The sequence below is a fragment of the Semicossyphus pulcher genome, unplaced genomic scaffold (assembly GCF_022749685.1).
Source record: "Semicossyphus pulcher isolate SPU_LCO1_2020_fin unplaced genomic scaffold, fSemPul1.0.p SCAF_9, whole genome shotgun sequence".
NCBI classification, from domain to species: Eukaryota; Metazoa; Chordata; class Actinopteri; order Labriformes; family Labridae; genus Semicossyphus; species Semicossyphus pulcher.
In genome coordinates, this window is record NW_027211770.1 from 17,149,667 (window position 1) to 17,175,949 (window position 26,283).

The 26,283-nt window shown below is 42.8% G+C and overlaps 1 protein-coding gene across 1 annotated transcript; it reads right to left on the reverse strand.

The window, feature by feature from the left end:
• Positions 1-1,226: 1,226 nt before the first annotated feature.
• Positions 1,227-25,091, reverse strand: chn2 (chimerin 2). The gene is made up of 13 exons (XM_069656724.1): positions 24,507-25,091; positions 17,448-17,486; positions 15,866-15,921; positions 13,667-13,698; positions 13,354-13,467; positions 13,003-13,273; positions 6,421-6,504; positions 5,420-5,504; positions 3,940-4,113; positions 3,651-3,728; positions 3,303-3,440; positions 3,108-3,213; positions 1,227-2,564 (listed from the first exon to the last, which is right to left on the reverse strand). The coding sequence occupies exons 1-13, from the start codon at positions 24,553-24,555 to the stop codon at positions 2,393-2,395; spliced, it is 1,398 nt and encodes a 465-aa protein (XP_069512825.1). The 5' UTR covers positions 24,556-25,091; the 3' UTR covers positions 1,227-2,392.
• Positions 25,092-26,283: the final 1,192 nt, after the last annotated feature.

Sequence of the window (26,283 nt, forward strand, 5' to 3'; positions counted from 1 at the left end):
AAACTGTGTCAACATTTATGTGATTTGAGAACAAACCATAACCAGGAGGGGAAAACCTCCCTCTGACATCAGTGAACGACTTGTCAAACTCGTAGCTCTGTAAATACACTCATTGTATGTCAAACATCATGTGAGTCCACATAGCTTCCTATATGTAATGATTCCTTGTAATGATAAGTGACTCTATGGAGGGATGGAGGGACTTCCTTACTGAAAAGAATGTCAATTTAACTTGACTTGTTAAACTAAATATAATCTAAGACGTAAAACAACTGCAGAGTATCTCAACAGGCAACCCCATAACAGGCAGAGCAGAAGCAACCTGTGGCTCACTGATCAAACAGCAGGCAGCATCAAGAGAAAGCACAAGGTTTTAGAGATTAAAGAAATAATGTGTGATAGCTGTCAGAGCTCTCAGTCAATTTTTTTTTGTTTAAACCATACAAATGAAAGCTCTGTAAGATTTCAGTGAATCCTGACAATGAATATATGAAGTTTAGATAGAAGAGGATGCAACGTCTTTTCCCTCTTAACAGTAAAGACTACCAACAAGCATTTACCAGCATCACATGCTAGGAGTATGAATTGAGTATTAGCCTAAGACACACAATGTCCTGTTATAGAAGTGCATGACAATTCCACCATAAGTGAGTTATACAGGAGTGTAGAGTGTACACGTTGGTTGCTTTTTTTAGTCCCTAATTTGACTGTTCGATTTACAATACTTGAGAAAAAGAAGAAAAAGAGGTGGGAGAAAGAATGCTATTATTGTTTTGCAACCTTTTCCTGCTAACATGTCATTCTAATGAAGGCTGACATGCACTGTGATATTCTTAGAAACCACAGAAATATTTCAGAGAAGCAACCCAGAGTGTGATGGTGCAGCTTCGTGTTAACTCTGCAGTTCATGTGCTCTCTGGCAAAATTCCACCAAGCTTACCACACCTACAGGTAAAACTGGAGGAGAGCGAAGGTGTATACGGCAAGGCAGAGTTTAAATATTAGATGAGGCCTTCAGGGTAAAAAAAAAAAAATCTGGCATTTAGCATTAGCTGTCACAAGATAAAAAATGGTTGTACACCACATACCTGTGATTCACTGAGCCTCAGGCTACAAGCAATCAGCACCAACACAGGGATGGGCCTCTATTCTGACTGAACCTCCTCCAGAGCTCTCACACTGAGGCAAGATGTGATCATTGCGAGAAACAGGTCAGACTATAACTATAAGTTTTCTCTCCTTTAATAAATCATTTGATAAATTACATTTTAATTGCAACCGTCACAAAAATACATTTTGATAAAATGGATTTATAGAAAGAATCACATTAAACATGAGAGAAACACGCTCAGCACGGCTAAAGGATGACTGTTCACTTCTATGGCTTTGTGAAGCGAAAGGCCACTGCAGCCGCTCTGAGCGATGTTACTGGCATACAAAAAGGAAAAAAGGGCCCAGATCTTGTTTTTCACTTGAAAATATCCCAGATTACAGCATGTAAACAGAAATACTACAAAACTGGCAACAATCATGTGTGCAGAGGAGCTTTACTCATGTGTTGCACAGTCTGCAGTATGACGTGAATTATAATGAATAGAGCCCACGCATGTATTCCTCATCATAACACTGAGCACAGTGCAAATGAAAACGGTACAGCCACAAACTTTCTCTGTTCCGACTCTGCTTTTCTCCTGTGAACAGTTTTATATTCAGACATCAATTCAACAGACATCATTTCAACAGTATATATTAATGTGACAACAGAACATGATGCAGATTAAAAGACAAAAATAAACATCTTTACAAAATAAATCTGTACACTTGTTGCAAAAAAGTGCTTCATGAGCGCCCAATTGTCTCATCTCTCATGTTTTAGTACACAGTTAAAATACTGATCATTACATGATCTGATTTAATGGACAATTAAGTTTTTACCAGCATTCCCACTGAAATCACAATGAGCTCACGCGTCATGTGGGAACGCCGGCTTTGCTGCTGTGAGGCTCGGTTTACACAGCATCAGACTTTCACTGATTGACACCCTGCCTGAGGCAGATCTCACACAGCGCTGTCATGACTGAGTCTACACCAGGTAGGCTTCAAACTAAAGAGAGGAGGGAACAGCACTGTAGGTAGTTAAAATACTGGATCCTTTCCTAATAAAAAATTGATGGTCTTGGCTGACTCTGAAAACCCAAAACATACAGCAACAAGACAATGTCAACACTAAACAAACTTCAACTAAAACAGTCATGCGAGAGAGAAGCGTTTCAAGTTCTTTTGATTACAAAGTGTTCAGAAACTTCATCAGAATCAAGGTGGCTTGAATTTCCTCTTTGACAGAATAAATATTGTCCTTCGTGTCTGTGAAAAGGCCTGCACGCCTCGGTCCTCAGAATAAGACATCTTCGTGCTCGATCATGAGCTGCACCACTAGTTTCTGCTGCCTCATGTCATTCAGGGTTGTCAAGGCGTTCAGCTCCGTCGGCTGCATAAGTGTCGGACCGAAGACAATCCCCAGGTTCTCAGCATTCATTAAATTGTCCTTTTCGAACAGTGTCACCCTGCAAAACAGGACAGAGGTAACGAGTCTGTAAGGACAGTCGCAGAAAGATAATACAAATGCAGCAACATATTTTAATGTGGTTTTCTTTCTGCGTCATCATTATTCAATTATCCCCTTATAAAAAGGCCAAAAGCAACAATGATCATGTGCTCTCAATAACAGACCTCTGTACTCTTACTGTGGCACTTCCTAAAACAGCTGTACACTCTTCTTCTCTCAGCAAATTTTATCCTAACAGGAGTAAACTGTTACATTCTTGGGACTATTTTCATCTGGGGATGAAGATACAAGTTATACTGAGCACTAGTTGTATTGAGTATTTATGACATTTATGATCTGTACCCAGCCTGTGGTGCAGAAAGTAATGTTAAAAAGGAAGATAATCAAGCTGTGGTCATGCATGCAAGATTTCTTAACAGTCACGATATTGTTGGTTTTGATCTTTTCAAGGGATTTGTAGTGATTACAAGAAATATGGAACATTTTAAGCCATAAACTTTAAATCAGAGCTTGTTTTGATGACCTGTGTGTGGGTACTGACCTCTTCAAATGAGCCATCAGGTAACGCAGGGTCTCATAGTGGGCGGGGGGAAGCTGCAGCAAACTCTCGTGGATGGCCTCCAGTCTGGATTCAGCATTTGGATTTTCTACATGACATGAATAACACGATAAGTATCAGAGAACGGCAGGAGACTGGTGACACTAGTGGAATAGCCAGGAGTGGAGCAGCACTTACTTGCAGCTTGAATAAATTTGGAGTACAAGTCGAACGTAATGACTGGAATGGGAAGGTCTCTTAAGTAGAGCTTCAAAGCACCAGCGATGATGTTGATGTCTGCATAGGCACTGGCACTGATGTCAGCCTTTTCACCATCTGTTCATGGAAGACAGGAAATCTATGACGGGCATGTAATGTCGTATTTAGATGCAATCATAAATCGGAGCTGAACGTTCTGGTGTGCGTCACGTAATAACTGAGAGTGTTTTGTCATGCTGAAACAAGCATCTCTATTAGGTTTTAAACCCATGAACCAAAACCTCAGAGACCTAGATCCTGGGGCACAGAAATGTGGTGTCAACAAACCTCGGTCAAAGGAGAGCCTCACGTCCTCTATGTGCTCTGAGAAGCCAGACACTCGGTAGAGACCTTCAGATTTCATACCTGAAACAAAACAGTGGGAAACGTAGTTTTTTAGGGACTTTATTTGTACCTCCCATCAAATTTAGGCCCCTTTTTCTTGAAACAAAGGGATACATTATACTTCTAATTGCTGCAAACTAGCAGCTGCAGAATACATGAATGTTTGCGGTACGCGTTTAATATACTATACTGAGTGATTGTTTAATTTTAACACCTATTAATCCCACTCTACCTCTGAGCTCTATCTCCTGAATACACATGTCCACCACCATGGGCCGTGTCGTGTTGTGAGCTTTGACCAGCGTGGTGAGGTCACAGCTGAACACTTTCTTTATCCTGCGCAGGTCCGGCATGCAGTCGCTGGGAACCAGTTTGGAGCACTGTTTGTGTACATTCAGCCCGCAATCTGCAGAGCAAGAGGGAGATAAACAGAGAATGAAAGAGATTAGTCTCAGACCGATGATAACACGACATTCACAGCAGGCTCAGGACAGCTGTTTGAAAAGGTTTCCCAGACTCTGTGATGAACTGCGCTGTCAGACAGAGCAGCAGCCGCTAAGCTGTCTCGGTGCACTGCGCAAAAAAGGTAGATAACAGCAAACATGGCAGCATGGGCGGCGGTTCTTGTTGTACTTTTAGTGTGCTGGGCAGCTGAATATGTGTGAGACGTGCTCCTGCTTGTGTGGCGGTACAGCTGGGGATGAAGGTTTTAAAGGAGCTGCACTTTTTAGATGGTTGTCTGACTGGAATCGTCCATCACACAGACGTTTTTACTGCCTGAGCGACGCTTACACCGGGTGGCTGATTGGGGTCTTCGCTCTCGGTCGGCGCTCGCAAAAACAGTTCAGAAGCTGATATAGAAGAAAGAAAAATAAGACGCTATAGGGGGAGAGAGTGAGGACAAAAAAAAGTCTCTCCTGTTTTTCCCACAGCACATGAGGTGTCTGATGATACCAGTGTTCGCCTCTGGCTTATCAGCAGGGCAAATGTCTCAACAACAAACAGTCTGTTCAGGGAGAAAGCGAGCGAGTCCACTGATGTGCACATCAGTTTCAGGGCTGTGTGTTCGAGAGGAGGAATCTTGTGACCAGCGAGGCCTTCAACATTCAACTGAACTCTTGTACGCGATCATCGATTAGTTCTGCTGCTATATCTGGCGAACAATAACAAAATATTTAACGATTTCAGTTGTACCACATCACTTAGATATAATCATAACACTTTTATTTATTATTTGGAATGATTTCTATTGACAGAAAAACAACTGACTCATGGATTAAAGTGCGGTGAGCACACTGAGTCACATGGCTTTTCTTTGCTGTTATAAGGGAATTAGAAAACAGCGTGGAAAATCATCTTGCTGCCTTTTATTTTGGCATGAATGCGATGAAATATTCTAGATTTTAAAAAAGAATGACAGCATTAAAACATCAGAGGTGCTGGTGCCTCTCTGGGTTTTCCTCCAGAATGTTTTAGTTAATCACCGACAGGATGTTTTAAACTTGTTTGTCACAGATATAAAAGAAAAAAGAACCATGAAACATGACATCATCAAACCACCAATGAAAAGTGGAAAACACTTATGCAACTGGAACATCCGTGACAGGACAGTGTCAGCCACAGATCGTACACCGCTTGTGTAATCCAAGACTTATGAGACATTCTGTGTGTAATCCATGACATGCAATTTAGATGTTTGAGTGCGCAGTTACCTGAGCAGCGGACACCCTGTGCGATGAGGCCCCACATGAAGTTGGCACAGTACTCGCACCAGTGCGGCCCTCTGAAGGTGTGTACCTGTGGTGAGAGAAGACATTGTTATACACACACACAAACTGCAAGTCATTCCACGGTCCAGTCCAAACTGGAGACGCTCCCTTTTGATGTCCTGGATGGAGCTTACATTTTGATCCACAGCTACAGCGGATGGGACCCCCCTCGCCAAATGAGAGCATTTGTATATACAAGGCAGATTAAAGGATTTACAATAATGTGTCTGGCATCTGCTGCCGGGCAATCGGATACATGCAGGCAAGCGCAGAGGCGAGCCTGCCAGTCAAATAACAGATGTACAGCCACCATTCACCCTGAAACACACAGATAAGATGGCAAATGGAGCCACACACACACCTGACTGTGAATAGGTAGAGTGATGAGTGAGGGGGGCAGACGGCAGGTGGTGAGTGGATGGTTTTTTTGTTCTTTTTCAAAGGGGAGCACACAAAAAGCTGGGGGTCATTAGAACCAGCCGGGTAACTGAAACCGAAGATACAATTGCAAGAATGTGGAGCAGCCCAGGGGCAAAGTATCCCCCATATTCTGCTTTGTGTTTTTAAATGCCTCCATTACACGTCCACAGTGTGCGATGCACTTACACTGCCTGTGTGAGACAAGAGTGGGCTCTACAACACTTTTCAACTGCTTTTACAAAAATGAGCAGCCTCAAACTAAAATGGATCGAAGAGCTTTAAAATCAATGTGCCCGGCTGTTAATGGGCTGTGGAGAGTGTGTCCATTACTTCCCCTCAGTGCATATGGGTGTCAGCTGCACGTGTTCACATTGACACAACACACACATTTTGGTCTATGAAGTTGGCAGGCAAACATGTGAGGCAAAACCACATCTGTAAATGCATTTATCTTAGCACTGCACAAACTTTAATAGCAAACAGAATCGTGTTTGTGCTTTGTGGAAGAATAAAAACCTTCTCACCTTGAAGTTGTGATTCTTCTCATAGGTGCACTGCTTCTCGGGTGTATCCTTCAAGGCACTCCGTCGCACCAGAGGGGAGGAGATCTGCGGACAGGAGGCCAACAGTTTAATAGGCTTCCACAGAAGTGTCCCTTTACTCCCAAGTTTGACTCCCAGAGCCAAAGCCAGCAGCTCCTGTCGCTTCCTCTCGTGTCTTTTCGCCTTGTGGGTGATCAACTCCCCTCCTGAACTTCCTTTGTTTTCCTCAGCCTCCATGCTCAACTGCTCAGGTTCCCACAGACTCTCCATCTCCTCTGGGGAAAGATGTGGAGGGGAGACCTTGGTGCCGTGCAGCAGACGCTGCCTGCAACAGCCCAGCGCAGAGGCGGCAGCTACGCTCCACTCCCCTCTGACCCAGGAGGGCGACTGATGACAGCCAGCGCGGGGTTGGCTCTGCATCTGCTCTGAATTCAGCGACAGAAACAAGCTAGAAGAGCAGGGGGGGACGGGATCGGCAGTGGGCGGCCTGAGGGCAGGAGTGTGCCTCACACAATGGCCCTCTTTCACACGGCCAGAAAGGAAAGAGAGAGAGAGGACAGGGTCCCTGCCAGGGAGGGGCCAGGAGGTTGAGAGCTGTCAGGACCACTTCACACAGCTCATCAGCTCTGTAAAGCAGGATCAATAGTGCGGACGCCCTCTTTATATCACACAGCACTCTCCCATTAGCACGCTGCCTTCAGGACCCACTCCACTCCACTTAAGTGGAGATAAAAAGTGGACTGCCAGCAGCACCCAGGCAGCACCTAAACGGGTCACTCGGCTACACAAAGGCTGACCCAAGATCTTCTCTGCTGTGCCCTCGTAACTCAAACAGATCTCGACCTCCAGCTATGACAGGCGGCTGGTGGAATTCCCCAAACTGCCGTCCAGACTGGCTCTTCCAGACACTCTGGCTGCAGACTCCTCCCGCCAATCACAATCATCTGTCTCAGAGGACCAGCAGAGACAGACCCTCAACTTGGATTGGGGGGGATTACTTCCATAATCCGTACACAGAGAATAATCCCACAGTGCCCAAATCCATGTAAAATCCTGCAGGAAGCTCATTTGCAGGTCTGCAGGCGTACAGTATTTTGCCAGTGGGGGGCTGTTGCTACATTTATGCCGAGTTTGTCCCTATTAGCTTTGCTTGTAAACAACCAGATAACAGCAACACAAGGCGGTCTGCCTTTTTAATTAAGCATGAAGAACTTAGCAGAGGCAGCTACATGCCAAACAACAAATATCTGCAAGAGTTTACCAAAAACAGCTTCTTGTTTTTAGCCTGAAACACAAGAGTTCATCACAAAAATAAGGTTCAACTGGTTTACTGAGCAGGGAGAGAGGTGAGAACGCCAGAAAGCATTGGATTTGTGATGGTAAAGTTAGAGCGGGGTGGTGAGGCGGAGCGCGAAAGACCCAAAGGGCGACTGCAAAGCTGAGATAAAATAAAGGATTGGCAACGTACAGACACAAAAGCAAAGTAAAAACTGCTGCAGGCCTTTAGTGTACCAGCTTTTTCTTTTTGTCTCTGATGTCTGCAGACAACAGTTCACTGTCCGATCGCTGCCAGAGTGACAGGACAGGTGAAGATATTTGTCATTGTGCTTGACATTCTTCCAAAAGACCTACACATACCATACCATACAATGCAGCTCTACAGCTAAGTCTGAAGGGACAGATGAGGCATAGACCACTCGGAGGTATTTTAGCCCTGCGAGGAGACTGGAGGGAGGGGGGGGTGGGCGAGGGCTGCCCTCTTTGTCTGCAGGCAGATGGCTTCTTGTCTCTTAAAGAAGAGCTCTGAAGAAAAGGACACAAAAGGTGGTCGCACAACAAGCCCTGCTTTCTTTTCAGTGGCTTGGCTCTTTTATTCCTTTTGTGGGACTCGTGGGCAAACAGCACAGTGGGCAGTGACACAGTAAGACAGCAGGATACAGCTACACACACCACAAACAAAACAGCTCTAACAACATGTCGAACAAAAAGATAAATGGACATGCTGTGGAGCGGTCAAGGATATCTGCCTTTATTAAAAAGTGGAAGAAATTGCTGCTTTTGTCTTCAGTAGGAACACTGAAAATGATCTATTTTTCTGTCTGAGAATAAATAACGACTGGACGTGTCCTCTTAGAAAACAGTGCAACTCAAAGACCTAAATGGCTGTTTTTTTTCTATTTTTATGGCATGACACTCTCAGTACCGAACAGGAAATTATCCTGACAAGAAACACCAAAATGTCTTTGGAAATCTTTCCAGGGTATGCGGGCGACCAGGCTGTCGACAGCTCCACAGAGTAAACCAGCGTGGTGAGTATCGGGAGGAATGTGGCAGAGGTTCTGACCACTGAGCAAATTCCTGCACATGCAATGAGAAGGAGACTCAGGAGGTTGATCTACAGGTCGAGTAAAGTGTCCCCCCCTCGCTCACCTTCTGGGAGCATTTTAATTACACAAGAATTTGCAGTCACGGCAATATGGCGGTATCAGCCTGACACTGAGTAAATACACATGAATGTTGACTATACAGTGAAGCTTCTGTGGCTGTAATGCCCACGGGCGCGGCTGTGTAATTGGTAAACATGAAGTTCAAAAAGCAGCCACAGATTTGAGCCATCAGGCCAGGTCTCTGCTTCTTGGACGCGTAACATTTGAGCAGCAGACAGAGAACAGTTTTCCTCTCCTTTCTCACTCTTTCAGAAGTGACTGGCAGGCGGTATTCAAGCACTGCCTGACATCAGCGTGTGAACATCACAGCCGGCATTGACTCAGATCCTCGTGTAGAAAAACTTGGCAGGAGGAATATGAAATCAGTTTGTCAAAAGCACTGAGATTACTGACAATGTGACATAAGAGACGTGCTCCACATTCACTTGCCAAATGGAGGTTAAACGGAGCCTGCAGTCCGCACAATTTCAAACATCAAAGCTGCAAATCCAACAGAGGGCAACAGCGCGTGACACTGTTCAATAAAGCTCTGTGTGTTAAGCAAACATACATTGGAGAGCTTATGAAGGGAGTTCTCTGCCTCGAGGGCTTCCTAGAGGTGAGCAGAGGCACATGTAGCATTACGTTTTATGAAACTAAGTCTTTTTACCACATTCACACAGCGGCCATTTTCCTCTGATATCATGCTCAGGATGGGAAGCTCAAAAGCTGTTATAATATCATAGTGTTGTGTCTCTAAGTTGTATGAACTTCAGCTTTTTTTGATTCATAAACAACTGAAAGACCAGAGGGAAATGTGGCCATATTTCAAGTTCAAACAATCTATCTACCGACTATCAGACAACAGCTAACCTTAGCATTCAGCCACTTCCTAGCTAACATTACCGTTAGCTAGGTAGTGGCTGAATGCTAAAAGTACCTTTTTAAAGTGTAGTACAATATGATAGAAAAGGCATATATTCCTAGCTAACATTACTGTTCGCTAGGTGGTGGCTGAATGCTAAAAACACCTTTTTAAAGTGTAGTACAATATGATAGAAAAGGCATATATTCCTAGCTAATATTACTGTTCGCTAGGTGGTGGCTGAATGCTAAAAACTCATTTTTAAAGTGTAGTAAGATACAACAGAAGAGGCATATATTCCTTGCTAACATTACTGTTCGCTAGGTGGTGGCTGAATGCTAAAAACACCTTTTTAAAGTGTAGTACAATATGATAGAAAAGGCATATATTCCTAGCTAAGATTACTGTTAGCAAGGATGTGGTTGTATACTAACATCAGCTGTTGTCTGACGGTAGCTAATAGATAAAATAAAATATGTTGTATTTACTTGAAAATTTGCCAATATCCCTCTGGATAATAATTGCCATCTATTCTACATTTATATGACGAACATCCTGTAACACAGCATTATACCAGCATTTGAGCTTCCCACACTGAGTATGAGGAAAATAGTCACCATGTGAATATTGTCAATGGACTACTGACTGACTGAAAGATGTCTAGTAGGTTAAAATTGCAGCTTTAAAGGCTCATGTTACAAAACCAAACTGAAGACTGATATTAACACGGCAACTGATGCTCCTGCTGACAGAGCTGTCTTTTGTATCCCATTGAAGGACTGTCAAACTGTAGGCATTTTGAAGTATCCACAAAGCATTAAATCTCACCTTCAAGCAAAGAGGATTATAAAAGATCATAAAAAGAAAGAATGTCTGAAGAAGAAAAGACCAAGAAATGATTGGTAATAAAAAGAGCTGGGTGTGAATCTGTGTGCTCCAGAATGAGGAGGAAACAAGATAAGACTGCCCCCTAGTGGAGGGATACTTTTAAAGAAAGAAAACAGACGTTCCTGTTTCCTCATTGATAAATCATTCACAGACTTTAATCCAACAACAGCTCAATGAATACAATGAGCAATTTGTCTCACCCAAGATGAGTGTGTATGATATGCACGGCAGGCAGAGCAAAGTCCCAGTCCCCTCGGTCATCATTACCTTTCAGAGTACGCAACAAAGCGTGGCAGCAGTGAACACACCCAGGGGCTATGGGGAGAATGAACGTCTCACTCACAGGACAAAGTGTCCTCTCATCCCACCGGGAATGTACTGAAATGTTCAGCAGCATGGAAGTAGATCAAAATATTATACAGTGTGTGTCACTGGGCCTGGGAAATGTAGCATTTAAGTAACTAGTGAACTGAGATGAAGGTTTTTTCTAAATGAGATGTATTAGTGTGAATAAAGGGTAATCTTTAGTAAGTCTTTTTGAAGGATAATTAAGTTTTAAGGATTTTTGATAACAAATTGAAAATAGTTTTCAAGGCTGGTTGTTTAATAATCTAAAAGTACTGATTAACAACCTTTAAATCTGGTTTTATTAAGTATATTTTTTATAGTGTACTGAAACTGAGAACCTTCACAGACATCTTTTTATTGTGTACATAATTCTTAGGCACACTTATCCTCATTGTATGACTAAGCTCTTAACATTTTGATTTACTTGTTACTAGTCTCTAGTATGTTAGATAATGGTTATGAAGTAGATTTTTATTGTTGTATACACTCAACAAACTAAAAATGAATGTTATTAAAATCAAATTAATCATTAGAAATTTGAAGAGATATGCAGCTTCTGACATGCTCATGGGGCATGTGCAAAACTAACAACATTAAAGAACTTAATGTAAATAACTCAATTGACCCAATATGTAATTTTTACACTTTGGTTTTTGGACAGATAAAAAAACAAAAACATGCGATAATATATTAATTAATGAACCTTAAAGTTGCTGCTAGTTTGTTACTTTGGACACAGGCAGGCACAATGTTTCCCATTGTTTACTTGTTATGCTAAAGCCGTTTCCCACTGGTCAAAAAACCTGCTAACACCCGGCTTTTTTGCTTAATGAGAAAGGCTACAATCAGCATTCAGACCCGGGTCAAATGATTCTGCAGTAGAACCGGGTAATTATCGCCTCGGCTCTGATCGCCATTGATGGGAACACAAAACCCGTGTTGACATGCTAATCTCCGCCCCCTTTCCGACGCGATGCTATGCTCTGTCGGTAACTTCTGCGACTCCTTGTCATCCCAGCTACAAATTCCACCTGTCTCCGTCTGAGCAGCGCTCGAACATCGTTCCAAATTAGTCAACGCCGAGTTTAATAAACAGACTGACTGAGTGATAGATACAATAAAGACCTAACCACTGTAACATCTTCCCTGTTTGCTAACCCTGTTTCGGGCGGATCAGTGACGTCAGACAGTGACGTAGCAGAAAAGAGACTAAAGAGACAGCATCTATAAGCGGGTCTTCCCGGGTCTGAAAAACCCGCATCACAGCGCTAATGCTTAAGTGGTTTTTTTTAACACAAAATCTCATCCTGCTTTCTTTAACAGTCGTTTCACTCACAGAGGCAGCGTGCAGTTACGCTTTGTATGACACCTAACCCCCACCAGCGGTTTCAGGCATTAAAAATAACTATAAAAAAATAATCAATCTTGTCGCTGATGGTCGGTTTGTGTGTGCAGGTCATAGAGAGTAATCAGAATTAATTTCAGTCTGTTTCATAACCAGCGAGAAACTCTTCACAGGAGCTTTAAGACAACCAGCTGCTGGCGGTAGCAAAAATTAAACTACTGATCAACTCACCTCTCTGCAGGAAATTGAATGAGCCTATTTCACAAAATGTTGAACTCATCCTTTAAACAAAAAAGATCCTTTAAGAAGAGTGGACAGAGTCAGAAATATGGGAAGCGAGAGTGGGAATAACATGCAGCAAATAGCCGAGGGTCGGAGTCGTAACCCTGGGCTGCTGTGTTAGGGTCTATGCCTCGAAATATGGGGTGTTCGCTTAAACCGCTGAGCGAAACCGAATTTGAGAATTGTTGACGACTAATTATCTGTCAACCACTGACTGACTGTTTCAGCTCACAACAGCAGTCTGAAGCTTCGTCTTGCTCAAGGACAAATCTACAAAGCAGATGCCTAAACACCTTTCAAACAGCCTCTCACTTTGAAACTCTGCAGTACACTTCAAATAACCTTGAAACTCACAAACAATAAACTGTATACTGAATTGTTGTGGTGACACAAACAGTCATAAAACTCACCCTCTCGTCTCTCTGAAAGGTGACCCTGCGTGGTTCTATGCGGCCGCGGCTCAGCCTGTGCACCATCTTGTCCTTAAGCAGCGAGGTGTAACCGAGGTGCTCGTAGATGGGGTTGGTGGTCATTTTGGCGATGTACTCCGCCGCCTTGGTCTCGATGTAGAGCGTGATGAGGGCGTCTGTAACGAGGTCGTGCACCGACTCAAACCTCTTCTCCCCGACAAAGTGCTTCCCGTCATAGAACAATCTGTAGTTGAGGGTCTGGTGCCCAAACCTGGATTGAGATGCATTGTCAAATGAGGATGTGTTGGAGATTTAGGGAGGACTTTCACTGAATACTGATTGTGTTATCACCTTAAGGCCAAGGTGTGTGACCCTGGCTGTCTTTGGCTCTCCCTGATGAGGTAAGAACCCTCCACTCCTGCCAGCAGCTCATCTGCATACTCTCGGGAAATCATGCCATGAAATCTGTAATAACAAAATCATGCATTTCATCCTCAAATACATTTTCATTTCGCTAAGCTTCAGCTTTTTTCAAAGGAACAAAAAGACACAAAAAAAATACACATCCACTAACTTAAGCCTTGAACACATCTAATAAAAGAAAGTAATAACAAAAAATGAAACCACGTTCTTGCCAGTAATATTTCAAAAAAGCTACACTCACTCTCTGCCGTAGTATTTGGGTCTGCTCTCCATCTGTAAAACAGAAGTAGACATGTTAGCTGGAGCAGCATGATATGAAAGCTCAATTAAATGGCTTTGCAAATTGTTCTTACAGCCTCGTGTGAAAGATAAAGGACTCTACACCACAGGACAGATTATCTCCATCTGTGCCCCCACGTCTATTCTCAGCTACCAAACCATGAAGCCAAATCACAGAGTGTGGAGATGACGTACGGGCAGAGCCAGAAAACAGCTGGTGAGACTCGGCCAGCTGCAAAGAATCAGTTATCAGTGTGTTACTGTGTCGCGCCGAGATGTGTAGTGTCTGCATTGTTAATATGAAAGAATATAAAAGATAAATCATTGTAAATTACAATAAGAAAGTCAATCCTCACATTTTGTATTAGCCTATATACACACTTTTGCAGATGACAGTTAAACAATATCACATGAGAGGGAGTGACGTTGTCTACGACCGAATCACAGCCGTGCTGATATTCAGTACAACATCACAATCTTGAGTGTGATATTGCTTTTATACAACAGTTATACAAGCAGCAAATAGTAATAAATAGTAAAAATCAACAACAGATTATTTTGTGCTCCACCAACTCAACTAGTTCCACAGCTTAACTGAAACTGAACTCTTGTTGCCAAGCAACACGAACATTCTCCTGCACTCTGTGCCTACAGGTTACCAAGATCAGCTGTTTCTTATCATGTACATTTATCTGTTTGTTTTAATTGATCATCAACCAGTGAAATAAGAGTCTGCTGTGTGATTCAGAGATCAGCTACACGGCCTGCTGTAATGTTAATAACAGTATTCAGAACGCCTGGCTGAGGCGGAGTGATACACCGAGTGACAAGTCCCAGTGATGTTCTCTTTATCAGCACTCATGTAATGCCTCTTGTCCAATCAGATTACTTGGTCAGAACTAACTGTTGTATAAAACTCAATATCTTTGAAAAGTCACATTTATGATCAAAATAGATGCTAATAGATGTAAAAATCTTTTTGTGCATAATGTGTAGCAACGTATCCTGCCTAGCCAGCCCACTACTGTCAGGTTTATCATCATCATAAAAATAGGATGAATCATGTTTTCTGACAGGCTGCACAACAGAAGAGTGACAGTTCTCAGTGAGGGCAGTAACACATATAGGAAGCTGTTTCAACAAGACTGAGGGAATAAATTCTATGCTGTCAAAGTGTTCCTGCTGCTTACATTATTTAACTGTAAATTGTTACAGTCTTCCAAACGGTCTTAAAACAACAGCCAGGCGCTCCTGTGAGCACTGAAGCAGGTTTTTGCTTGCTGTTATATGTAGAAGACTTCCCTAATGTTCTAATGTGGGGTCAGAATCCACCTTGGAAATGTATTAAGATTATCTTAAGCTAATCTTATCTGAGTTGGACCAATCAAGTGGATAACATTCAAAGGTACAGACTTATTAGGACCGAATTCCCTTTTAGAACAGTCTTGAAACACTTTGAGCCTATCCTGGATAACAGATGATTAGCAGTTCTCTTCTTAAGACAGATGTCAGCTCAGACCCTCCCTACACTCAAACCACTTCCTGGGCCAATCACTTATCAAACGTACATGGGGAATTCACTGAAAAAAGGCTTACTTTCTCCTAAATTACCACCAGATTTAATTTCTAAACGAATTAAGGGCCAAGAACAAACCATCCAGTCTCAGGATCTTACTGGATTTTGTAACTCTAGTAACACCACAGAGTTTAAACACGCGTGAGCTACAGGAGTCACTCTCCATAGGTTACTGATTGGTCTGGTTTTCCAGCTGCCAGGCTCAATCACTGCTCAGCGAATGTTTTCCCGAGTGAAAACTCAGTTTGCGAGACGTAGCGTGGCTGTCGTCTGGTAGACTGGCTTCTGAAGTAAGGGGAAAAAAAACTCTATAAAGAAATAAATGGGAGCAGCAGGTGGTTCAGTTTGCAAAGGTGCCTAACCACATGTGACAAGAGAGAAAACTGTGTTTCTAATGTTGAGAAATCTTGCATCTGCCTTTTGGTGTGCATTTTTTAACTTTTGTGGAGAACATTTCAGTATGGAATATGCTATATAAACTAATTTTATGATAACAATTATGATGTTTTATGTATTGTTATGTGTCACAAATAATTCCAGCCCAGTACAGCAGCCTATTGTACACAGGATTGCAGATGCACTGACCTCCTGAGGACATGTGATCCTCTTTGGTCTCGGGGCTTCCTGCTGGAGCTGGTACACTGTTGGCCAAGCACATGCATGTTAATTAAGGCCCCTCTGACTCAATGCAAGTTGTGAAAACGCATTTATTATAGCTGTTTTACAAGATAACAACACACACTTGAGATAAAGGAAGCTCGATGGTGCAGTGCAGCTTTTATACACCCTACAGGAAATCAAACACTTAACAGTCCATCTTCTGACCACGGCTCTCACTCACTGCAAAGCTAACACGCTGCAAAAGGAAGCATTAGCTGTTATATGCTATGCTAAGCAGTCAGTGGGTTTTTATGACAGGAGCCATATATCTGCAATGCATCTGAGTGAATTAAGACCTAATGTGCACTTACAGGTTCACTTACAAGTGCACATTAGGTGACTGCAACACCCAAATACTTGCACTTATAAATACAAACATCAAAGCTTCTCTGCATGTGAGATATTTAGAGTATTTGGAGAACCTCAAAGTAAATCAGTGAAGCAAGGTGAAAATGGAATTGAGGGATTTGTGGTGAGCGGCGTGATCACCATAAACACCTCAGCAGCCGCACAGAAATGTCACACTGCTGCTGTTTACCAGGATGTCTGTTAGAATAGAGAGAAGAATCGGGAGCTGAGTGTAGTTCCCTTCTTTACAACAATAAGAAGTCTTCTTCGATTTGACAAACCAGACTCAATGTAAAAATCATGCGATTTAACAGCCTTAAGTGATTTATACTGCAGTACAGACACTCTAAGGCAGGCTTTAACCTTGTAAGGTGTGTATTAGTACTGAAGACTGTGCATTCTCCTTTCTACCAGCACAGAAGTCACTGTGCGAGGGTGAGCTAAGTCGTTGCTGCAGCAGATTTTCCAGGCAGGGAAGGAAGACTCCCGACTGTGAATTTGCATGTTTTTGTCAGGCTGACTTAAGCCAACCAGCAAGATCTGGACATCATCCAGTCCTGTGACATGGTGAGCTCTAAAAATACCTCTGCAGAGGACCAGTGGACTCAGGAGAAGATTCAGAAAAAGCAGTTTAATTACAGGGATAAGGTATATATAAATATACATCACAAGTGGTTAAACGGGAATCACTCTCAGGATGGTAACAGTGTGAATTTCTTTGTGCTCTGCTTTGCCAAATGCACCAAATATAATCCGTGGAGTGAACCCATTTCCACCCACATGATGAAAACATCGTATAATGAGGTGGGTGTTGTGAGGACCCCATTTCGGCTGAGCCTCTTTGCAGGTAGAAAATGTTATTCTCCCCAGTGACGGTAACCCATTTTACACACGGATCAGGAATCGGCTGCTTTGCATTTTGTGCATGCGTGAGTGTGTTGTGTGGGCGAGTGTGTGCATGCGTGTGCAGAGCCTTTTGGAACCTGTGGCGTGTCTAATTGTACTGTGTACGACTAAACCCAATTCTTCCAAGTATAGAAGCATGTCTCTTTGTTATTTATAGATCTTAAATAAGCGGGCTGGTATTTAAAGAAAGAAGCTAAAGGTCAAAGTCAGGTAAGAAGTATCTTATCAGGATATAAAATGAATTATTACTCACAGTATGACTTCCATATGGGCGGCTGGTAATCCTCAGGGTCTGTGAAACACAGAAATAAAACAGGTTTCTGTTAGTGGTGTTAACAGACTGTGGCCTGCTCTCTCTCATTAAAACCTCCATTTCTTTCCCGTTCCCAGCGGAGTGTGAGCCCTTCACTGTGGTTATGTCACTGTTGTTTATCTCTGTTATAATTATGCATATGGCTTCACACTGTGCAGCTGCCTCTTGAGATGCACCAGTGAATTCGCTTGTAATCAGTGTCTCTGACTCGAGGACAGGATCCATACAGATGTCCAGGTCATGTCAGAACACCTGATCTATAAAAACCTGTCTGTATCCTGACTAGGGATGCACAATATTATCGGCACATTATCGGTATCGGCCAACACGCCGATATCCGCCGATTTAATTAACCTATAAAATAATGGGCTGCTGCATACTTGATTAAATGCCCGACCTCGGCGCAATGTCCCCTATGCGAAGAAGACCTGTGCGGCGCAGCGTGATGACGTCACGTGTGTCGACCTGCAGCATGAGAGAGTTAGAAGCCTAAATGTCCGTGGTGTGGAAGTTTTTTCAAAGTGTCCGAAATAGAAAGCAAAACTGCTATTTGCAATGACTGCTCAGCTTCGGTGATGCGAGGAGGAGCCAAGGCAAAGTCTTTCAACACTACAAACTTGATTAACCATCTCAAGACCCGTCACCCCGACCGTTGTAACAAATGTGATAAGAGTATCACCATTATACTGTACTCTTAACCCAATACAGAAGAGAGTTGATGATCTCTGCATTAGGTGTGCGGGAAAAAAATATCGGTATCGGTAATCGGCTAAATGAGTTGTAAAATATCGGCATATCGGATATTGACAAAAAATCCAATATCGTGCATCCCTAATCCTGACGCAAGAGTTCAAAAACACCAATCAAAATGAGCAAAAAGTAAACACAATTTAGACGCCACCACCCACAGTTAGACCTTCCTCTGGGAAATGTAGTCCCTGATTTATGATCATGTGAACACACTCCTGGAATATATGATGAAGTGTGCTGTTATATTAGCTTGAAAAGAGTCAGAGAGGTGATGAGGTAAATGCCCTGCAGCAGCTGACAATTTACTGTAGTGCAGAGCGGCTAAAGTAATGACTTGTAATAAAACGTGTCACTTAATAATTCAAAAGTAAAGCAAAAGTTGCGACTGTTCTACAATGGCAGTAATGTAATAAACGGTCTTGGCCTTCATTGTGAGACAAATGGTGCGGCATATTTTTACTCCGACTATAATAATGATCCACATGTCAGACCGCAACAAGCCTTTATAGTGACGACGGCCAGGAGACGAATAAATGAACAAATTGGACCCTGTCGCCAAGGATTTTTGCAGCTACTGATTCTAACATCAAGCATCAGACTTCAAAGTAAAATAAAGACATTGCTCCTATGTTATGTTAAAAACAAAGCTATAATGTTGTAATATTTCTGTTAAAATATCCCAACAGAAAGACCCTTCCACTAATGCTATCATTTAGCTTAGCAGTAAAAATGTGATGCTACGTACAGACACGTCTCTGACAATAAAAGATTAATTTTGCAAAGTCTAATAGCTGATTAAACCGTCAGCGCCACATCTAAAGACTCTTCTGATTGTGTGCACAATGAATCATGTCGGTCCAGAAGATACATGTTCCTCATATCAAACATTCCTCTGCACTCCTCGGCAGACGAGCGCCACACCCCTGTGAAAAACACCTGAGAGGGCGTGAAAACCAGTGAGCACTTGTTGGATGTGGGCAGCAGAATTGTGAAACTTAACCTCATGAGTTGTCGGAGTCAAATCTAGGGCACGAGTTCTGCTGAAGTCGTGCATAAAACCTGTAGATTTCTGTGCTATATTAATCTGGACGGAGAAGGCAATCAGATTATTGCTTTCTCTGCAGCCGTCTGCAGGCTTGTTGCAACATCATTGCTTCTCATTAGTTCAAAAGTAGCTGAAATATTTGCACAGGAAAGCCAAGGCAGGTGCATATGATCAAATGCTGAATAATGGAGTTGATGTTTCAAATGTGAAGTGAGTGTTTTGAGAGTAAATGCCCTCCGCATAAAGTCTGCCCTCTAATACAAATAAAAAGGCTTCAGCCTCTGTTTGCTGATGTGTGGCCAAAGCTGCCTGAGAAAATGAATTGTCCTAACGCTGAGGCTTTGTCACTGTGTATTGCGCTGGCAACAGTCTGCAAGATTTATTCCACTGCGGCTTGTTTAAAGAATGTGATTTCATCTGGTGGGCTGCCAACTATTCTCTTTTCAATCTGATTCATTTTAATGACGAATGGCATTTCAGTCTGGAATTCTGCAGCGGCTCCGGCTCAGGAGAGGGAGCTCTTAGCGGCCGATTCTGATGCAAACACTGGCACACACTTGCACAAAACACACACACACACACACGAATACATTCTGCTGCGCTGTACAAACCCGCTCTGAACGACACACGCGCATAAACACACACAGGGAAGAGAACATCAAAAAGATTGTGTAAGTAGCTCAGAGTCTGCACAGTGTCTGATGATGAGGGAGAATTTAAGATTCTGGAGCAGCCAGAGGGCTCTTCCCCCCCGAAGAAACATCTATTAATTGTGTTGCCCTCCATTACTCACCAGTCAGAGGCATTCAATAAAATAATTACCGGCGGGTGTTTGCTTTGGTGACAAAGAGAATATGTGATGAATGAAGATGAAGCTGGCCTTAGACTTTTTCTCTCCTGAGATAGCGTCTGCTGCGGAATCTGTGCACATTCGACTCCGGCCCATGAAACAGGAACTTGTGTTGAGGTGTAACGAGTGCATGTGTGACAACAGCATGTGTAGAGCAGAAGCCAGATGTAGACATGCAGTGATCTCATCTATGCAGGTAGAACGACATAAATCAAAGTCATTAATCATGACTTAAAAGCTAATTATTCAGCAAGTTTTATTTTGAAAAATAGCTATAAAAACCTGCAGAAAGAGAATGCATCAATACAAGGAATGTAATTACGTAGTGTTGCTCTTGATGCATTAACTGCATATGGACAGTGAAACAGTACTTAAAGAGGTAATATATGAAGCTGATCATGTTTCATTCCCCTTTCCCAACAACACACAGACATTGATTTGTTGTTGTATATTGCAACAATATGCAGCCGCTGTTGTGTCTGCACATTTGTCAGGCAGGCAGGAGTGCTTCCTTTCTATAGAGGCAGAAAACAGCCAGGTAAACACACAAATATTACTAAACATTACTTTCAGCGTTGGCACCCGGGTACGTGAAATGTTTGCACATCAGTGTACACAGGGAAAGGCTTTTGGAGTATTTGGAGAGCAGGGATTTCTCTTTCTAGCACCCCGGATTGTGCCAAAGGGAAACAAGTACATGCTGTTTTGAAAGAGTGAAACACAAAGTGAGACAGGTGAGACGCTACAGAAAGAAACCTCATAACAGTTGAGTCATTTTCTGGCAGTATTTCAGATCAAAACAAGAACATGTATGCTGGACTAAAGCGATCCATCTTCTCCTCCCTAAACTGATTACTTATTAATACTACATGTGGCTTTAAGATGCATCTACAAACATACAGAGCTACACAGCTGCACCATGGCACATTTTCAAACCTGTTTTCACTATCACCTCATCAGCTTTAAAGGTTGACACGCGACAGCGGAAGTGAATCAGTCTAAGACCAGCCGTGCGACGTTTCTAGGCTCTATTTCCACCTGCTCGTCCGCGTCAGGGTGTCTGTCTGAGTGGCAGAACCTGAATGAGTTTGTGGTATTTTGCTTCTATCAGTACATCTCCTTTTTTCTTTCATTTCAGGCTACGAGTGAGCCGGGCGGGCAATAATGTCATCCTCTGTGATCCCTGTCTCTTCTGAGGACCTGCGGGTTGTTGTTATTGTGATATTGACAAAGTAATGAGGATGAGTTTGTATTGATGCGCTGCAACCACAACCTCATGTTTCACCGCAGCATTTTGACTGTGTTAGTTAGGTGTAGGTTTCTCCGCTCTGCTAAAACTAGGACAAGAAAATCTGTTAAAATATGCAGAAAATAGTCCAGTGGGCTGCGGTTAGTCTGATCAAACATTGAGCTTGCTGGATGAGTTACATGAGTGTACGCTGACTCATGACAACCTTTGAATACCTACTTTACTAAGGTTGGAGCTTGGAGGGTATCATGCTTATTATTGGTGCAAAAACTGCCCACAAAGACCTTGAAACTGTAAACCAGGCTGTTGGAATTATCCATTTGACACACTTGAAAATTACCTCTTGATTCAATGTATTTTTCCTCCCAATGTCGTTTAAAGCCTGCTTTATTCACATGATGTTGAATGCGACCCTGCAGACACATATAGACCCTCACACACACACATTATTGTGTCAGCGGGATGCAGCAGAACTGCAGCAGGGAGACCATCTGTGTATTTAACTTGTCCAAAGCAAGCATCACAACGCCGCCTGCCTGACAGATTATATGAGCAGGTAAGAGTGTGTGGAGTGTGTTTGTGTGTTACTAGGCCGGTCTCCGTGGCTGTTAAGAAGAATTGTAGGCGAGTTTAAATAAGAGAAAAGTGTAGTTTTAATGTTAGTGATCTGATTCTGACAGTGAGTGTGCCATGGAGAGACTCTGTTGTTGTAATTAATAAAGGATTGAGCACTGAGTAAAGCCAGGACAGAAATACCCTGGGGATGAACTCCCCCCTCTCCCTGTAAAACATGCAGATTATTTCAGTTTGTCAGTATACATGACATAAATCCAGTCCTACATGAATTACACTGGTAAGAACAGACGTAGTGGAAAGACTTGGAGGTGAACTGCAGCGTTTGCCAGAAACATGTGCAGGATTGTGCCGAGCCCGTCTGTAAAACACGGCTGTAATTCTGCCTCCCTGACCAATTTTGTCATTTAGAGCCCGAAGCTGACGGCATACTTTCATGCTCTATCCCTCAATTTATTTTCAAAGCTTTATGTCCTGGAGCTGCCAGGCGAATGGTGAGCTGCTGGTACAGTGCATGCTTCCATGCCCGCTCGTGCCAGGAATGTGCAGGAATCTGCCCGATACAGAAAATATCTTTCCAGGGAATTAAAAGAAGAAATGGTTACTTGTGTGTTGCAATCGTGGTGCAATCGTTTCAGCTTGTCTGTTATCTTTTCAGACTGGCCTCAGATATGTTGGATTTTCACCTGTGTATTAAGGCTGCAGTTGTAGACTGCTTGGCAATGCCAGTCCGCATATCACAAGACGGTTTATATACATGCCGTCGCTGCCTTAATTTGCAGGAAGTACATTAATAAATCAGCGTTTGCTCCCATAATTTAATCACTGTTACCACTGTCATAGATCAGCACAAAAAGCTGCCATAAGTGACACTGGATAAACTTTATTTACACACTTACCCTCAAACAACAGCCTCCAAACAAGATTAACAGACACTTATCATTAGAGGAGATAACAACACCGAGCTGGATCACACGACCTAATACGGAGCAGACGCCGAGCCGAGATTCATTTTTTGAGTCATATGCCTCATAGACAAGATTATTCAAATGTTGTGTCTGACTGCCAAAGAGCTCTGCATGAAAATAATAATACCCTTGTGACAACCACTCCATCCCTGGCAGCAGCACAGCTTGTAACCTCTGATAATTATATTGAGAGCCCAACAGTAATGACAACCCTCCGCTGCCACAGAAAGAAAAGACTTTCCTCTTAAAGCAGCAGCGGTCAAACAGTAAATCCACTGCTTTCTGAAAGGCACACATGAGATAATGCTTTGTGAAGCGTGCGGTTACCACGGGCTGTATCAGCTTGAAAACGACTGTCTGTCCCTCCCTCCCGTTGGGCAGGAGCTTGGGAAATGTGACTCTGCTGTGTGGTGTGGTTAGGATGCAGAGAGTAACGGAGGAAAACAAATACTGTGTCGACTATACCTCACCCTGTAATAAACATATAGCTCTGTTATGCTATGCGCTTTTATTTTGAAGGGGGGGGAAGTATCACAACATGTTTTCTAGATGTTGAAATGTTAAATATTGGTGCCAAAAGCAAAGATTAACCAAAGTGCTGAGGCTGGTATTATAAACAGCCTCTCCCTTTACACACACACACACACACACACACACAGTTTCTCATCTTGTTTTCTCATGTGAGGCTTCCACATCAAACAGCACAGTGATAGTAGAGTTTGTACTTTATACCCTGGCAAACACGAGCAACGTGCTTTATCAATACATACTGTGATACACGCGGACACGAGCATGCAACGCCTGTATTTTAACAGCTGCTAACCCACTTTCTGTTCTCATCCTGCAAAAACTGAACCCCCAAATTGAAATTCTAACAATAATATAACACTGTTTGAGCTGCGCTTCATTATGCAAAGAGGATTTGATTGGAGTTTTGTGCACACTGCAGCTGAATCAACTGTAATACGTCACTGAACCAAAGCATATTAGAGGTTTTTTTCAGTCAGAAATTGCCTCAGCCCCGTGCTGCTTTTTGGAAACTGGTTAGACTACACAGGCCAAAGATAATCCTCAAAGCCAACCCAGTGGAAAGTCAGTAAGGGAATTGTGGAGATGATTGGCAATCTAATGATAACATCCAAACCCAACGTCAAGCTGACTGCATCTCACTCTCAACCATAAAATCTCTCTGCACACGGAAGGTGCCCTTTCCTTTTAGTGTTTCCACCACTGCAGCCAGATACAACAGATGGTGATAATTGTCACTTATTATTGATCCTAAATCACAGCAGTCACTGGAAGCTGCTATGATAATATGTTTGTGTCATGTTTATTATGCACATGTGAGATGCAGGTGAAGAAATGATTTCAGGTTATTTTCTGCTGCTATGTTTATACAAGATAATGAAAAAAGTTTGATTCAATACAAATTAACGTCAAAACACGCAAGATTATAACCTCCTAAACAAAATAATTTATTATTATCAATATTATAGTTATAATTATTATTACTACTAGTAAATTCTGAGTGTGTAGTTTGAGTCTGGTCTATGTGAACTCTTACCAGAGGACAGAGATGAACCGGAGAGGCTGGAGTTGCTGGATGCTGCCATCCCACCCGCTTTCACGGCTCGGTTACTCCCGTTTGGCCAAGGTGCGCTCACAGCAGCTCGTCCCCGGCGGCGGTGCCTCCATTTCACTCACGTCCCAATGTGCTTCACCTTTGACTAGTCACCGGTGACTATTTCATGTCTCGCCTCTTCCCGAGCCCACCACCGCCAGTCCGCCACCGCCACCCGTCCGTCTGGATCCTCGGCTCTCCGTGCGCTTCGGTGGGAGCTCACGCTGCCGCATACACTGAAGGTGCTCCTAAAAACAGACAAAAATAGTCGAGCCAGCTACAGGAATACACTCCGTGTATCGGTTTCCTCAAAGCTTTCCCTCACGCACGACGGACGGAATCTGTAGGTTTAGATGTGTGCCATGCAGGACTCAGCTATGGTTTCCATGTGCCACTTTAAGGATTGTAATAAACACACTACACTGCAGCGTAGACGCGCCTTCTTAAAGTGAAAGTTTGGCTTGCCAGATGCCAGCACAAGAAGCCCAAAACTACGGACTCCAGTTCTGTTTTCAGAATGCAAACACACACTGTAAACCCACTGCTATATGAGAGTCATGGCCCAACTGGCTTAACCACATTATTCCCAGCTCTGACATTGCACAATTTTATCAGATGTCATGTTTTTTCATGTTGTGTTCAAAGACTGAGAATGAATGTTAGTGTCTGTTGCGCCATCTGGTGGGGCTGCTTTGCACCTTATTCCTGGGATCACAAACAGAAGATGGATTTGGTGTCTGTGCCACATTAACTACACGTTTTAAATTTCTTCCTCTAGGTCCTGTGTGCGTTTGTATGCCTTCCGCTATATAATCTTGTACTGAGGAACAATTTAGTTTGGTTGCTGACATGCTTATTTTGTGCATGATCAACAGGTTGTTAGTTTGATCCCTGTAGTGGCAGTATAAAGCTGGCCAGCTACTTCCTTCAAATTACCACTGCTGAGATTTCTTCGAGGGAGGCTCTTGGGCCACGTAAGCTCCAGATGTTTAAAAGTCAACAGAGCAGTCTTTGTGGTGTAAATAAGAAAAACAAGCTGACTTTTGATAAGCCAGCTGCACGACAGCATGTGGCAGCCTGAGAGAATCCAAACTACCTCAAAACAATACTTACCTTCAAGCCTTATTAGCCTTTAAAAAAACAGTCATTTAAAACATTTTAACCAAAACATACATCATAAGTCAAATCAGCTGTTAATACGCCCCTTTCTAAGTGTGTTGTGTCTTGTGCTCCTCACCTGTTCACCTGAGCCGTCACATCCCATTCTACCATTTTCTTCTCAGCTGTGAGTAGCTTCATCATTACCCCCGTGCACAGCATGGAAGGCCAAACGTGTCTGTCAACACAACACTTAAAAAATAAGTGATTTTTATGAAGGCACAGTGCCAGTGCCCCCTAGTGGCCAAACATTTATTAGTGCAGCTTTAAAAGTTGGATATAAATTGCTTTCTTTTACCTCCATAGTGAGGCACATGAAGGTACTGAAATTAATGAGTGCTCCATTATTCTTTGTTCTTTTTGCACTGGTTTGGTCTCCACACCAACTCTTTTCACTGAGGCCTAGCTGATCGCTATCCTCCGTCTGCTGTCGTTTGCTGGATGAAAGATACAAATGGATTTAACAAAAACAAAACAATAAGCTACTATAGGCGGACACGCACAATGAAATGTAAGTTGTGAATTCTCAAATGTTTTGAGAATCATTTTTCCATTGAGTACA